The sequence below is a fragment of the Symphalangus syndactylus genome, chromosome 13 (assembly GCF_028878055.3).
Source record: "Symphalangus syndactylus isolate Jambi chromosome 13, NHGRI_mSymSyn1-v2.1_pri, whole genome shotgun sequence".
NCBI lineage: Eukaryota > Metazoa > Chordata > Mammalia > Primates > Hylobatidae > Symphalangus > Symphalangus syndactylus.
In genome coordinates this window covers 95,224,727-95,241,395 of record NC_072435.2, presented here as the reverse complement: position 1 = coordinate 95,241,395, position 16,669 = coordinate 95,224,727, and the positions used below count along the sequence as shown (strand labels likewise).

At 33.8% G+C, this 16,669-nt stretch overlaps 1 protein-coding gene across 7 annotated transcripts in view; it reads left to right on the top strand.

Annotated features, from left to right (window-relative positions):
• Positions 1-16,669, top strand: part of ANKS1B (ankyrin repeat and sterile alpha motif domain containing 1B) — a 1,261,284-nt gene that overhangs the window by 161,087 nt on the left and 1,083,528 nt on the right. For all 7 annotated transcript variants that reach the window (XM_055238636.2, XM_055238632.2, XM_055238630.1 and 4 more), the window contains exons 3-4: positions 9,369-9,525; positions 15,278-15,574. In XM_055238636.2, the coding sequence (XP_055094611.1) occupies positions 9,369-9,525; positions 15,278-15,574 (454 nt within the window). The remainder of the gene's footprint in view (positions 1-9,368; positions 9,526-15,277; positions 15,575-16,669) is intronic.

Genomic DNA, 16,669 nt, shown 5'->3' with positions numbered 1-16,669 from the left:
ATTATCTCCTCTTTGTTGTTAAACTCCCTGGCTTTTCTCTGTCACATTATATATTTCTGGCCTGCCTCCCGTAATCATTTGTTATATGTTTACATGGAATGCTAACTTTAATATTGGCTTAAAAGATATTTGAAGGAGAAAATAATGTCATAGAATATATCTCAGAGCCAGAGAAGAAGGGTATTTCTTTTATTTGCGTTCTCACTTAGCAGAGGTAACTAACAATGATTATATTGTATTCTTCCCAAGCAAGCCTTAGCAGTCTGCACAGAAACACATCATTTCCATGTTTGTCACTGTTGTGTCCGTCTGCTCTAGATTGTTTCCATAAACATTATGATTGGTAGGCTAAAGTTCATAGAATCATAAAGCCAGCAGTAATGTTTCAGGGTCATATAGTTTATTCTTTTGCTTTGAGCACAAACTGTCCCCCTACCCCCAACATAAAATCTAAAGCCTTCATACTGAAAATTAAACCAGTTTCCCCGATTTTGTACATTTTCATTGGGAGCCATTGTTTATCAATGCTAGTTAATCCACCAATGAAGCAGCATTTTGTACCTGAAATGCATTATTTCATATTGAACAATTCATCTTCAATTAGCCAGATCAGGACACTATGGAAAATGTACTCTACTGGTGATTTCCTGGGTTATTTGTAATCACAGATTAGAAAATTATTACCATCAAATGATGGGAAAAAAACATGGTTAATAAAACAAAATTTACTAGCAAGTATTATAAATTATTTCCATAGATAGAGTAGAGAGCTATTTCTTTGTATCTCTTTCTCTTTTTAAAATACGGAGGATTCATTGTCACATGTATTTCTACTACAGATTCAAATCCCTTAATTCTCCTCTGAAAAGCAATTGGCTGGCCTGACTACCTGCCTGCTTGCCTACCTTCCTTCCCTGCCTCCTACTTCTTCTCATCCCTTTTTTTCTTGTTCTCCTCTGCTTTCCTTAGTTCCCTCATTCCTTTTTCCTTTACTTTTCCTTCACTTTTCCTTCTTTCTGACTTTTCTCCTCTCTTCTTTTCATCCATTATTTTTAGTAATAATCTTATCTTTCCCTGTGAGGTTATACTAAACCTGTATACTCATATTTCAATTCAATTTTTCTTCTCTACTTAAGAAATAGTTCCTTATTTTCTTGTTAAGTTTAATGTTATTAAACTATATTTGGTATATTGTGTCGCTTGGATAGTGTTTTGAAAAATATCAGCAAATCGTTATTGTATCTCTGAATATGTATATTGTTTTATATATACATATTTTCTATTCTTCTACCTTTTAAAGTATTTAATGCATGCTAGGCCTCATTATCTGTAATCCAAATTGTGTATCAAATTGGATCTAGAATCCATATAATAAGCTATCTGTATTTTTGATTTGATCTTTCTTAGGTTTTCTAATAAAAGAGGCATACCTCCTCTAAAAATTGTATAATCTGGTCCCTGAAGTTGCTCTTCGAATAACTAGAAACATCTTTAGTCAGCTTGCTTTTTTTCCTGGATAAGGATACAGACTACTTAAAATTTGCCTTTATTCACTCTGTAATCTAGAAATCTATGAGAGTGAATTCAATATGTAAAGAAACTTCAGTTAGAAAATGGGACGTATTGTCTTGAAATCTTTTGACCATCTTGAACACATCTGCAACTTTATTCCCATTAAAGAGAAGTAAAAGTGTCAAGAAAATCTGAAATCAAAAGGACCTTATTAAATTTGAGAGTTTCATTAGTTGTTAATTCTGCATCCATATGAAGATGATTTGCATTTATTTTGAAATTCTTTGGACTCAATCAACAAGCAAGAGAGGATGGTATGAAATAAACATCTTTGGTTGTGATTTAATTACAGGGAATCTTGCTGTTGAGGCAAAGAAATTTGAAGGTTGACTTTTCCCAATTTATTTAATTTTACTCAGAGCATATGCTGAACTTACTGAAATACATTTTTTATTAATCAGATGTGTATTTATATCTTTCAGAAAATGGATGTGAATTAAATATAACAGCAAAAGTCAGTACTTCTAGAATTCCTGTTTTTACCTGAACTTATATGTATTAGCTTAAAGCTGCAAGATATTGCAGTTATTTACATTGGATATTATTAAATTTAATTTGATGTTTTACTTTGTTTTTGGGAAATGGAAAGTATTTTTCCATTTCTATTTCCATTTTCCAAAATATTTTTTCTGTTTTCTTGTTAACCACATTTACTTTAGGATTTTAGAGTATTTGTTATTTGTCAAATGCTGGATATCAGAAAATGCTACTTTACATTTAAGACATAGGGATTATTTTGCTGCTTGCTATTTTACAGATATTGATTAGCAACGTAACTTAATATTTCTTTTTTCATAGTCCCAATGAATTTTTTTAACATTAATTTTTCAATAAGTTATTGTGGTCCAGGTGATATTTGGTTACATTAGTAAATTTACTTGTACACAGATGTTTATAGCAGCAAAATTCACAACTGCAAAATCGTGGAACCAACCCAAATGCTCATCAATCAATGACTGAATATTTCATGCCAGTCAACCAAGCACAGGCAGTGTGTTCCTTTGTGGATACCTTAGAGTAAGCTATAAGGCTCAACCTAAATAATAATTTAAAGAAATTCTGTGTAGAAGCTTTTAAGCTTGATATAATCCCATTTGTCTATTTTTGCATTTGTTGCCTATGTTTTTGAGGTCTTACCCAAAAATTATTTGTCCAGACCAATGTCCTGAGGTGTTTTCCTCTACTAGTTTCATAGTTTTAGGTCTTAGATGTAAATATTTAATCCATTTTCATTGAATTTTTGTATTTGTTGAGACACAGAGGTCTAGTTTTATTCTGCTGAATATGGTTATCCAGTTTTCCCAGCTTCAACAACCGACAGAATGGGAAAAAAATATTTGCAGACTATCTATCTAGCAACAGATTAATAGCCAGAACATATAAGGAACTAAAAAACTCAATAGCAAAAAAGCAAATAATTTCATTAAAAATGGGCAAACGATTATAGACATTTCTCAAAAGAAGACTTACAAATGACCAACAGGCATATGAAAAAATGCTCAACCTCACTAATCACTGGTGAAATGCAAATCAAAATCACAATATCATCTCACCTCAGTTAAAATGATTTTTACGGAAAAGACAAATATAATAGCTACTGGCAAGGATGCAGAGGAAGGGGAATGCAGGTACACCGTTGATGGGAATGTAAATTAGTACAATGACAATGGAAGACAAGTCTGGAGATTCCTTAAAAAACTAAAAATAGAATTACTATATGATTTCACAATGCCCCTGCTGGGTACATATCCAAAAAAAAAAGGAAATCAGAGTATCAAAGTGATATCTGCATTCCCCAGTTTATTGCAGCACTATTCCCAATAGCTAAGATATGGGATCAACCTGCTAATTAACAAGTGAGCAGATAAAGTAAATGTGGCACATATACACAATAGAATATTATTCAACCACAAAAAAGAATGAAATCCTTTTTTGGATGGACAACATGGATGGACGTGAGATCATTATATAAAGTGAAATGAGTCAGGCACAGGAAGACAAACATCACATGCTCTCACTCATATGTGGGAACTAAAAAAAGGGGATCTCATGGAAGTAGAAAGTTAATTGGTGTTTATAGGAGGCTTTGAAGGAAAGGGGGGTAGGGGAGAAGAGATTTGGTTAAAATACAAAAATACAGTTAGAAGGAATAAGATCTAGTGTTTGATAGTACAGTAGACTGACTAAAGTTACCAATATTGTATAGTTCAAAATAGCTAGAAGAGAGGAATTGTGATGTTCCCAACACAAAAAAAAAGATAAACATTTGAGGTAATGGATACCCCAATTATCCTGATTTAGTCATTATACATTGTATGCATATATCAAAATATTACATGCATTCCCAAAATATATACAACTATTATGTATCAATAAAAATACTAAGTTGGTACTACACTATATTAACTACTCTTCTTATTTAGATATTATATATGAAATTTAAATTGTTCTTAATGAGCCTGGATGAAAGTGGCCTATTTAGTTCATATTACTTTTGATATGTGTGGATATATTATAAGAATGATTAATCATAATTTGCTGATTAATACTTTATTCTACTTATAACTTAGTAAAACTGACAGGTACTTATTTGATCAGAGATACAACTTTATATTTCACAAATATGTTTTAACACTAGAAATCTGAGCTCAGCCAATTCATTAGCTGATATCTTTGAATAAAATGTAAAGCTCAATTTAAACAAAAATTTGAAATAAATTTAAATTTTAATTTTAAAATAAGCACATTTAAACAAAAACAAAAATAAATAAATGGGACCTAATTAAACCAAAAAGCTTCTGCACAGCAAAAGAAATAATCAGCAGGGTAAACAGACAACCCACAGAGTGGGAGAAAATATTTGCAAATTAGGGCTAGTATCCAGAATCTACAAAGAACTTAAACAAATAAGCAAGAAAAAAAACAAGTAATCCCATCAAAAAGTAGGCAAAGGGGATGAATAGACATTTCTCAAAAGAAGATATGCACACACCAGTTAGAATGGTGATCTTTAAAAAGTCAGGAAACAACAGGTGCTGGAGAGGATGTGGTGTAGTGAAGATATTTCCTTTCCCACCATGGGTCGCAAAGCGCTCCAAATGTCCACTTGCAGATTCTTCAAAAAGAGTGTTTCAAAACTGCTCATTCAAAAGAGGATGTGGAGAAATAGGAACACTTTTACACTGTTGGTGGGACTGTAAACTAGTTCAACCATTGTGGAAGTCAGTGTGGCGATTCCTCAGGGATCTAGAACTAGAAATACCATTTGACCCAGCCATCCCATTACTGGGTATATACCCAAAGGACTATAAATCATGCTGCTATAAAGACACATGCACACGTATGTTTATTGTGGCACTATTCACAATAGCAAAGACTTGGAACCAACCCAAATGTCCAACAATGATAGACTGGATTAAGAAAATGTGGCACATATATACCATGGAATACTATGCAGCCATAAAAAATGATGAGTTCATGTCCTTTGTAGGGACATGGATGAAACTGGAAACCATCATTCTCAGTAAACTATCACAAGGACAAAAAAACAAACACTGCATGTTCTCACTCATAGGTGGGAATTGAACAATGAGAACACATGGACACAGGAAGGGGAACATCACACTCCGGGGACTGTTGTGGGGTGGGGGAGGGGGGAGGGACCGCATTAGGAGATATACCTAATGCTAAATGACGAGTTAATGGGTGCAGCACACCAACATGGCATATGTATACATATGTAACAAACCTGCACATTGTGCACATGTACCCTAAAACTTAAAGTATAATAATAATAATAAAAAAAGATTTATAACAATAAAAAAAGATATGCAAACAGCCAACAAACATATGAAACAGTGCTCAACGTCACTAATCATCAGGGAAATAAAAATTAAAACCACAATGAGCTACCACTTTACTCCTGCAGGAATGGCCATAATTAAAAAGTAAAAAAAGAAAACAATAGAAGTTGGTGGGAATGTGGTGAAAAGGGAACACTTTTACGCTGCTGGTGGGACTGTAACTTAGCACAACTGCTGTAGAAAACAGTATGGAGATTCCTTCAAGAACTAAAAGCAGATCTATCATTAGATCCGTCAGTCCCACTACTGGGTATCTACCTGAAGGAAAAGAAGTCATTATATGAAAAAGACACATGCACAGATGTGTATAGTAGCACAATTTGCATTTGCAAGGATATGGAACTAACCTAAGTGCCAATGAGTGGATAAATAAAATGTGGTATATATACACCATGGAATACTACTCAGCCATAAAAAGAAGGAAATAATGTCTTTTGTGGCAACTTGGATGGAACTAGAAGCCGTTATTCTAAGTGAAGTAACTAGGGAATGGAAAACCAAATACCATGCGTTCTCACTTATAAGTGGGAGCTAAGCTATGTGGATGCCAAAACATACAGAGTGATGTAATGGACTGTGGGGACTGGTGGAGGGAGGTTTGGAGGGGAGTAAAGGATAAAACACAACATGCTGGAAACAGTGTACACTACTTGGATGATGAGTGCACTAAAATCTCAGAATTTACCACTGAAGTCTTACCCATCCATGGAACCAAAAACCACCTGTGTCACAAAAACTATTGAAATAAAATTAAAAAAGAAAAAAAATAAAAATAAGCACATTTAACAAAATATTTATTCATAAAAATAATTACATTTTTCAAAACTTAATGTGTAAATAATGTGTAGTTAGGATCTTAATGTTTTCCAAAGGCAATTTTATAAACATACAGATTATTCTTTTCTGATTTAGATATTAGATGGTGGTAATACTAGAAAATACAAATGATTAGTAAGTCAGTTTTCAAAAGAGATATTTTTTCACTGTTGTCATAAATCTTCCTGATAAAGAAGAATGAATGTATATCACATACATTATTAGAAAATGTCAATAAAATTTGAGCCAAAGAACAAATGAAATTCTAAGTGATTGGAGCAAGAGTAAAAGGAAGTAGAATGGATGATCCCATAAATCTTTTTTTCCTCTTTACCCCTTGAAAGGAAATGCTTTATAGGAGAAGTTTCAGAATATATTTTTTATTTCCTTGGGTATTAAGAAATGAAATCTCTTCTCACAGTTGTCTTTGACAGTAACTTGGAGAAGTCTATTTTGCAGTAGACTAAATTCTACATTTTAGATCCAGGTATTTAATTTGACTAACTTCTTTTGGTATTATTTTGCCTTTTAAATGCTGAAATATTTTACTTAACAAGGAATCACTGGAATTGTTTAACATTGCAACAATCTGCCTTGAGAACAACTTTTGATGTATATATAATTTTACAATTCTATCTGTTTCTCATTTGATTCACACCATAACCCTTTGAAACTAGCACCGAGATGTAATCTCTGAATTCTGTTTTCACAATATCTGAAAGAGAGACAGAGGTTACTTAATTTCCTCAAGGTAACCAAGTTTATAAATAGTAGGGAGTTGGGACTTCAGATCTTTTCTTACCTGCTTTTGTTATTCATGGGTATTGAATTCTCATTACCTCATTGAAGTTACGTATTTATGTCAGAATGGAAGACCCTATATAACAACCCTTGCTTGGCAGGGAAATGGGGAGAAGCGTGTAAACTGGATAACCTTTAAGTTTCCTTCTGATTTTCTGATTCTGTTTTTCAAAGGTGACTTTCTATAAGCATTTCATTTCACTTTTAAAGTATTTTATTTTTACTTGGGACAAGTGCTAATATTGGTATAGTGCTTTACTATTTATTGAGTGAATTCTTTTTTATGATCTTATTTAATGCTATTCCCAGTTTTGAGTAGACATTATCATTATAGTATCTCCTGAAGAAAAAAAAAAGAAAATGAGACTAAGTACAGTCATGTGTTGCTTAATGACAGGGATACATTCTGAGAAATGTCTAATTACGTGATTTCATCAGTGTGTGAACATCATAGAGTGCACTTACACAAATCTAAGTGGTGTAGCCTATCACACACCTAGGCTACATGGTATGACCCATTGCTCCCGAGTTACATGCCTGCACAGCATGTTACTGTACTGAATACTGTAGGCAATTGTAACACAATAGATATAGAAAGTATTTATGTATCTGAACATATCAAAACATAGAAAAGGTACAGTAAAAATGAGGTATGATAATCTTTTTGGACAACCATTATATATGCGGGTGTGGTCTGTTGTTGATCGAATTATCATTATGTGGTGTGGGCTTATCATTTCTCCAGGATCACAGCTTTAGGTAGTTTGCATAGCTGGGACACAAATCCAAGTCTTCTAAATTCAGATCTTGTAAAATAATGCTGATTTTTCAAAGAGAAATGTTAAAATTTAATTCTTTGTTTCTCAGAAATTATATCATTAGACAATTTAGGACTCCTTGGATTCTAAATATTTCTACAACATATTCTTGTTTTTTTTAAAATCATGATTTCTTACATTTAGCAATTAAGTCAAATGTTGTGACTTTAGGACACATTCTGGACAGTATGTTTTACCATTTACCATAATTTTGTGTCATATCATACCTGTTTTTCTTGTGAGCTATCAAAATTCTAACCTTGCTTCTATTAAAATTTACTCCAAACTTTTTCATTTATTACTTGCATCTAGAGTCTGATTTTATGAAATATTTAAATGTAAATCTTTCTGTTATGTTCACCCTCCCCATTAGTGATTTGTTGTATATAAGAAACAACTTTATTATATATTGTAATTATATATATATTTTTATTTATATGTGTCTGACTAGCATTTCATTTAATGAGTTAATGGAATTTGCTTCTTAAATGCATCCAAATGAAAATACAGTTTTGTTTAGAATTACTGCTTTTGATTGTTGATATATATTTTGATATAATTTATGCTAATAATTATTAATTAATTCTTTCTAAGGTTGAGTAATGCAGTTCAGGATTTTTACTTTGAAAACCTGGTGGAGATTAATTTCAAAATTTTTAGGTAGGATATATTGAATATGTGTTGAAATTGCATTAATGGTGGAACTTGTCTTTTAAATGAGTTTCCCTTTTGAAATAATTTTTTATGCTTGGAGAAGAAAGGTGAAGAAATACAGAAGTAGGAACAAGGAATACTCAAAGCGTGTTGTGTCCCATCACTGAGAAGTTATTAAAATTTTTTTATCATTATTTTTTCACCCTGGGCTACTACTACAGTTAGCTTGTCAGGGTCCCTTACATACTGCATTTTCTTTCTCTTTTACATGCTCCTTAAATCTCTTATTCCAATTCTCTGTAGGAATGATGTGTAAATTTTATAAATGTCTCCTTGGTGTTATGATAACTTTTTTGTTGTTGTTGTAAACAAGGAATATGCCTGTAACTTCAACTTTTCCTTCAAGCTAAATCTCAGATATGGGCTATCTGGAAAGACCTCTTTAAAAAAAAAATGGGAGTTGGTATCCTCTTCATTTTACTCAGCTCATCTAATTAATGAAATAGGTTAAGTTTTGCCTGTATGAATTCTATTAAGTAGTTTAATTGGTTAGTCAATGCGTGCTCTCGCTCTCTTTCTCTTTCTCTCTCTCTCTCTCTCTCTCTCTCTCTCTCTGTGTGTGTGTGTGTGTGTGTGTGTGTGTGGCATGGGGTGATGGTTTTCCAGGTAAGTAAAATAGCCAAATGTTGAGTAGGCAAAAACTTTGAAACCCAATTTTATGTCTTAGTACCTTGAATGATTACTCTAAATTCCCAGTCAGCATCTAGTATTCTTTTTAAGTTATCTATTTAATACAATTTGTCTTGCTCAGCCTATTTCGTTGTTGTTGTTTTTTCCTTTTTAGGGACATAGTTCTCAAACTACTTCAGTATGAGGCATCAACAAATGTAGCAGACAACAAAGGGTATTTTCCTATTCACCTGGCTGCCTGGAAAGGAGATGTGGAAATTGTGAAGATTCTTATTCATCATGGACCATCACATTCCAGGGTCAATGAACAGGTGCACTTGCCAAATGTTTGCTCATGATGTAATTTTTCTAGTTTTACAAAGGCAAAGCCATATTGAAAATGTGATTTTTTTATCTTTACCTCGCCCAAAGGCCTTTCCATTGCTGAATTTCCTAAAAGGAGAAATTTGAAAAATTCTTTGGTGTTTGGGTATGATGTGCAGGGACTAAGTCGGGCATTTGTAAAGATACTTTGTTAACGAGAAAATCCTACGTAAAGGAAGTAGTTGAAATATTTTTGCCTGTCTTATATAATCAGCCATTTTATAGCCATTGAATATTTAAAGATAGAACAGAATTCATGTTTGTAATGAGAATTAGAATGTTTCTGAATACAATTTTAAGTGCTAAAACAATGATATGCCTATCATTTGCATAATGCTTTACCATTTACTTAGCACTTTCACGGTTAAGTACTCTGGTGAATCAAAATGTGAAATATAGCATATACAGTTGCTTGTCATATATTAAGTTAAAATTTATATATATATATATACACGCACAAACACATATGCCCAGAATAAGTTGAATAAAACACAGCAGCAGTATGATTCTGACAGGTAATGTATTTGTAAGTACACAATATCTATATTACACATAATGGACATATTTTAAAAAGAAAATCAGTGTCAGTATTCTAAACAGATAAGATCACAGATTCCAGAAAGTAAAATATGGTCCCCTAATACAGTGTGATAACAAACATCTTGAGCTCTGCATGCCCCCTACTGTTCCCATTTTGTAAAACTATATTTGAAAACCAGCAGGCAGTCCAACAATTGAATTACAATCACGGCATTAAGCTGCAGGTTGGCAGTTGTCCAATATCAATGCAAGTAGGTTACTTTAGGGCAAGCATATCTAATAAAGCACAATTAGCATATTGTTCAAATGGATGCAGACTTTGCCGGACTTTGAAATTCAGACTGAAGGATAAAAAGTAGCAATTGCTGTAAACAGCAAAGGGAAGAAAAATACATATTTTTTCAATGAAAATATATATGCAGTTGTTGAAAGGACTAATCAGGAAAACATTTTATTAATTGGAAAAGTGTCTTATTAATATTTATCACAATAAAAATTTTCATGTTTACAGGTTACAAAAATGCAGAAATTTTAATAAGAATGCACCAGTCTTTAAAACATGACAGATATGGCTATCTTTATCATCATATCATGCTAAAAAGAAATTTATGACAATGCTCTTCTCTTCCTCAGAAAACCAAAAGTTACATCATTTATGAGATGAGCCATCTGGTGGTTATTCTTAAAATTGTCTGAATACCGCAAAGCAAACCTGAAATAATAAAATGGAAAAACAATCCAAGGTTAAACAAGAGGATGTTAGTTTTTACAAACAAGATGTTTTTAAATGACATGAAAATAAGAAATAACATATAGTATTCACTTACATTTGAAAGTGAAAAGTTATTGTATGTTTTAAAGAGAAATACTTGTTTTTGGTAATGTTGAATAGATCGGTTAAATTACAAAAAGTGTCCTTTTAAGGAGACCATATTCAAAGTTCTTTGTTCACCTCTGTTGCTTTGTGTTGTGGTTTCTATTGGCAACAAGTTGCAACTTTCTTATGATTTTTAATACCATAATTTTAGTATTTTTTTCTTTGTTATATATATACTCTTTTAATGCTGATTATAGTTTTCCCATTCTATGCCATTTCTCCTAAATTTTTTGATGTCGGATTTTTGTTTTTATAGATAACTTTTAATTTTACCTTTCTTTTTTCCTTCTGAATAGGACAGAACCTTCTTGTTAATTATAAACTTTTATGTATTTAAACAATAAAGGAAATAAAAATGGTAATTAACATTTATTGAGACATAAGGTAAAGCAGGCACTGTTCTAAACACTTTCACCTCTAAAATACTATTTAATTAATTCTCACAATAATCCTCTGAATTGATAATATCACTCCCATTTTATAGTTGAGAAATCATGCTCTGTAAAACTAAACAACTTGTCGAAGGCCGCATGTTACTGAGTGACTGAAACTGAGACTGAGACTCAGGACTTTGACTCCAGAGCCCTTTACACAATAGCGCGTTGGTATTGTCATCCTAAATCCTATCACTTAATGGATTGTTTACTATATGCCAGGCATTGTGCAAAATACTTCATCCCCGTTATCTTACTAAGCCCTAGATTATTGTTGCTACTATATATATGGAGTTACAGCCTTAGAGAGTGAGAGTAAATTGACCGTAACATCACAGCTACTAAGAAATGCAGCCAGTGTTTGAACGCAGGTTTTTCTGATCCAAAGCCTAAGCTCTCAACCAGTAATACGTTTATGTTATGTTAAAATTATGCATTATAGTCAGGGCTTCATTCTGATTTCTGAAAGTTATCTTTGGTTTCTAATACAGCTTTCTTTAAAAATTATTCTACATTTTAATATTTAAAATTTACAATGCATTTTAAAAATATGTTATCTCTTATGGTTTATAAACTATATTATAAGGTTTATAGGGAAAATAATATTCTCATTATACAGATAAGATAGGTTTGGAGAGATGAAGTAATTTACATGGTAACACTTCAACCTAGGTCTTGTTCACCATTCTAAACAAAGTGGACTCCACCTGGATTATGGTTTTTTTTTTTTTTTTTTTTTGAGATGGAGTCTTGCTCTGTCACCCAGGCTGGACTGCAGTGGCGCAATCTCGGCTCACTGCAAGCTCCGCCTCCCGGGTTCACGCCATTCTCCTGCCTCAGCCTCTCCGAGTAGCTGGGACTACAGGCACCCGCCACCACGCCCGGCTAATTTTTTTGTATTTTTAGTAGAGACGGGGTTTCACCATGGTCTCGATCTCCTGACCTCGTGATCCGCCCGCCTCAGCCTCCCAAAATGCTGGGATTACAAGCGTGAGCCACCGCGCCCGGCCTGGATTATGGTTTTTATAATTGCCACATCCTTCTTCTCTTTTATCATCTGATTATTTCCTTTTTGCAATTTAAATTTCCTTTAAATTGAAAATTTTCAATTTCTTTAAATTTCATTAATCCTTTCTTCTCTTTACCTTCTCTTCCTCTTTTTTTTTTTCTTTATTTTAACATTAGGGCAAAACCCAGAGGGGCCTTATCTGAAAAACACATTGCCTTTGCCATTCACCAAAACTCGAATCCAAATCTTGTTAGATGTTTTACTCTGAACCAAGAGCTTTTGGTAAATGGCTTTTGTTAGCCCGTTTTGTTCTATCATCCATTATCTGGAAGGGTCCTAATGTTTCAGAGAATACCCATTTGGTAAAAAAGAAGGAATTAAAAACCTTTTAAGAATATTCTGTGTAGCCATACTAGGAATTCATTAATCAGTGCCTCATCACAGCCTATTTATTTCAAATTAGATTATTTTAGATCACTTGTGAGCATACACAAATACACAATCATGCTCTTGTAAAAGTACCATCGTTGTGGCGTCCACTGAGGTGACAATCCACGTATGTGTTGATCATGGATAAAATCTGTGAACATTTTCTCCTGAGTAGGTCTTGAATGATTGAAATATTTTCCCTTGAGATCTGAACAGTGCTAATTGGTGTTACTAGAAAATTTTTCAATTTTGCTCTTGTAATTTCCTAGGCTCAGGGCTCTGGAACAGTAGAGAGGCCTTTGAGGAATCATTATTTCATAATTGGCCTTTCTCTTTTCTCAAAGAGATACTGTATTTTGAAAACTGAGACTGAATCTCTTTCAGACCAGGGGGAAATTTGGGTTGGTCGGGAGGTATATATCTGTATCATATTTTCATGGTGTGAAGTAATAAGATTGGCTATTTTATAAGCCTGATATGAAAAACAGATAAGAAGACCAGGGAGTCTAAACCTGTATGTGATCAATGTTTATGAAGAAGTAGATTATAGTAATACTTTCAAACCAAGTAAAGAAGGACTCCTGACAAATGATGGAAGAAACAGTACCCTCAGCTGGATTCCCCATCTAACAGGTCTTAACTTTTCATTGATTGTCTTGAAAGAGTAGATTTTCCCTCTGGGTTTGACCTTCAAATGCTCTCTCTTGATACTTATTTACAAGGTAAAGTAGTAAGAAGCCTTTCCTAGTGCTATTTTCCCCTTGTCACTCTACTCCTTTTTAAATTTTCAAATCTTCCCTCTAGACTCTCAACTTACTTGCATTCTTCTATCATCCAGGGCAAGCTTGAGTTACTTTCTAGAACATTAAGATTTGTTTCGGTTTGAACCTTTCTTATCCTTTTATTTTCATCAGAACAGCTATCTAAACAGCTACTCCCTATTATCGGCTGGTGTTTTTCTGAGCAAAACCTCTAGAAATTCTGCTTTCAGATCGCTAATTCCCAGCTCTTCTTTGACAATATAGCAACACATGGCAGACAACATGGTATAGTGGAATGGGTTTTGGATTTTTCAGATACAGCTTGCAAAATATCTTAATTCTACTTGGGTATGTAATTTAACCTTTTTGTATTTTAGTTTCCTTGTCCATGAAGTAGACAATTTTAATATAAATTTTGGAGAATTGTTTTAAGAGTTAAACGAGACAATATATATAGTTTTTAGGCACTCAACAAGTAGTAGTAGTAATAGTTCTTATTTTGGAAGGTGGTATGTGTGATGGTTAAGAACACCCACTTTGGGTCTTGGCTACTTGCATTCAAATCCTGGTCCTACCACTAAATGGCTGTATAACGGAAGGCCAGTTATTCAACTATTCAGTGCCTCAGTTTTCTCATCTGTAAAATGAAGATAATGATAATAGTATCTATCTCATAATGAGGATTAAATGAGTAAACATATATAAAATGCAACTATGTCTAGTACATAGTGTTAGCTATGATGATAACTCTGATGGTGGCAGCTGCTCTTTCTTTCCGGAACTCTCATTTAGGGTTATTGCATTTTTGTTACTAAAATTTCTTGTTCATTTTTCTCCTGACCCTTCCACCACCTGACATACCTATACACCATCTACCTATATTGCTCAAATAGTCTGAAGGATCCGTCTGCCTTGCAACTGGGTTCAGTTTTCTGTATCTTAACATTTTTAAAAATCTTGATACATTTCTAGGAAAATCTCACTGATTTTCAGCTGAACCCTTATAAGCTGCACATGTTGTACTGTGATACTCCAGTAACTTGTCTGGGAACTGATCTAGGTCCATCCTCACAACCCATGATAACGTTTCAAAAAGGTACTTCTGTATCTTAAGGCCAAAATATTTTCATTTTCTTTGCAAAGGAAGCAATGATTTGTACTTACATGGAAAATAAAATGAAACTTAATTTGGGAAACCTTTCTATAAATCTTTTGTTACCAAGAATTTACCTTCTCATCTGTTTTTTGGAAAGCCAGTCTATTAAAAGTCTGTTATAATTGTTTTGATCTCTCTTATTAATAAATGTCTAAAGATGTGATGCACAGTGCAGATATCACTGTCCATCTGGATCCAGGAGGGCCTCTGAAAAACATGGCTATATCATGTATCATTTTTGGAAGGTGGCATATATGATTTAGGGAAATGTTGGATTGTTTTTGATTAAAGTGATAAAAATAAAAAAAAATTTTGATTCAATGAATCCTAGATACTTTTATCAAATATAAAATTCCATTAGGCATACTTGTTAAAATGGATAAATCTTAACTTATATTTCAAAGCATTGCAGGTTTTAAATTACTGTGTTAAGATTTTGATAACAAATTGAATTTCTGAAAATGTGCCTTTTAAAAAATCTTTATCTTAAACAGAACAATGAAAATGAAACTGCCTTACACTGTGCAGCTCAATATGGACACTCAGAAGTAGTTGCTGTTCTCCTAGAAGAGCTCACTGACCCGACAATTAGGAATAGCAAGCTGGAAACACCTTTGGACTTGGCGGCACTCTATGGACGGCTTAGAGTGGTAAAAATGATCATCAGTGCGCATCCTAACTTAATGAGCTGCAACACTCGCAAGCACACGCCACTTCACCTTGCTGCGCGCAATGGCCACAAAGCAGTCGTGCAGGTGCTGCTGGAGGCAGGAATGGATGTGAGCTGTCAAGTGAGTGTGCTTTTAGCTATGCTTTAAAAGTGATGATGCTGTTGCTTGGCTTTGGGATTCAAATGTGAAAACCTGTATGTAGAAATCTTTTAATCAAATTGTTCACAAGTATTTTTGTAACTACTAAATTCAAGGTACTATACCACCTACTTTTGGGAAATATGAAGAGCTACAAGGCATAATCTCTAACCTCATTCTAATTTGAGGGCTATACACATGAGAAGTTAGTAGATGGCAGTTGTGTGTGGTATCATTAGTAATTGTTTCCTTGGTCCCAGTATCTAGCACACAGCCTAACATACAGTAGGAATCCAGTCAGAGTTTAATGAATGAATGGAACAAAATTCACTTTAACGTTGTTGAGTATGTACTTTGTGTTTAGCATGTTGACACATTTAGAATTCAGTTCTCACAACTGTCCTGTGGGATTGAGAACTATTAAATTTCAGTTAAGAGATGAGGAATCAGATTCAAAGATTTAAGAAATTTGTCTAAGGACACATAGTTGATAAAACCAGGACGTGAATTTAGACTTACTGATTAAAGTCCAGGCCTCTTTCCACTGTAATGTACTGTTTATACATAACTAATGACAGAATGATCACTATACCTAAGGACAATCAGAAAAAAAAATAGAAAAGGTGTGATTTGAGGTGAGCTTTGTAAGAAGAATAGGATTTGGATAGGTTTTGTTTCTCCACAAGGAATGGGCAACTTACTTTAAACAGTTTAATTTAATTTAATATATTTTATTATTATTATTATTATTGAGACAGAGTCTTGCTCTGTTGCCCAGGCTAGAGTGCAGTGGTGGGTGGCATGATCTCAGCTCACTGCAGCCTCCACCTCCTGGGCTCAGGTAATCCTCCTGCCTCAGCCTCTCCAGTAGCTGGTGGGACCGCAGGTACACACCACCATGCCCAGCTAAGTTTTGTATGTTTTGTAGAGATGAGGTCTTGCTCTGTTGCTCAGGCTGGTCTTGAACTCCTGGGCTCAAGCAATCCTTCCACCTTGGCATCCCCAAGTTCTGGGATTATTGGTGTGGGCTACTGGGCCTGGCCACAACCTACTTTTGATATCTTGTCTTAAGTTAGC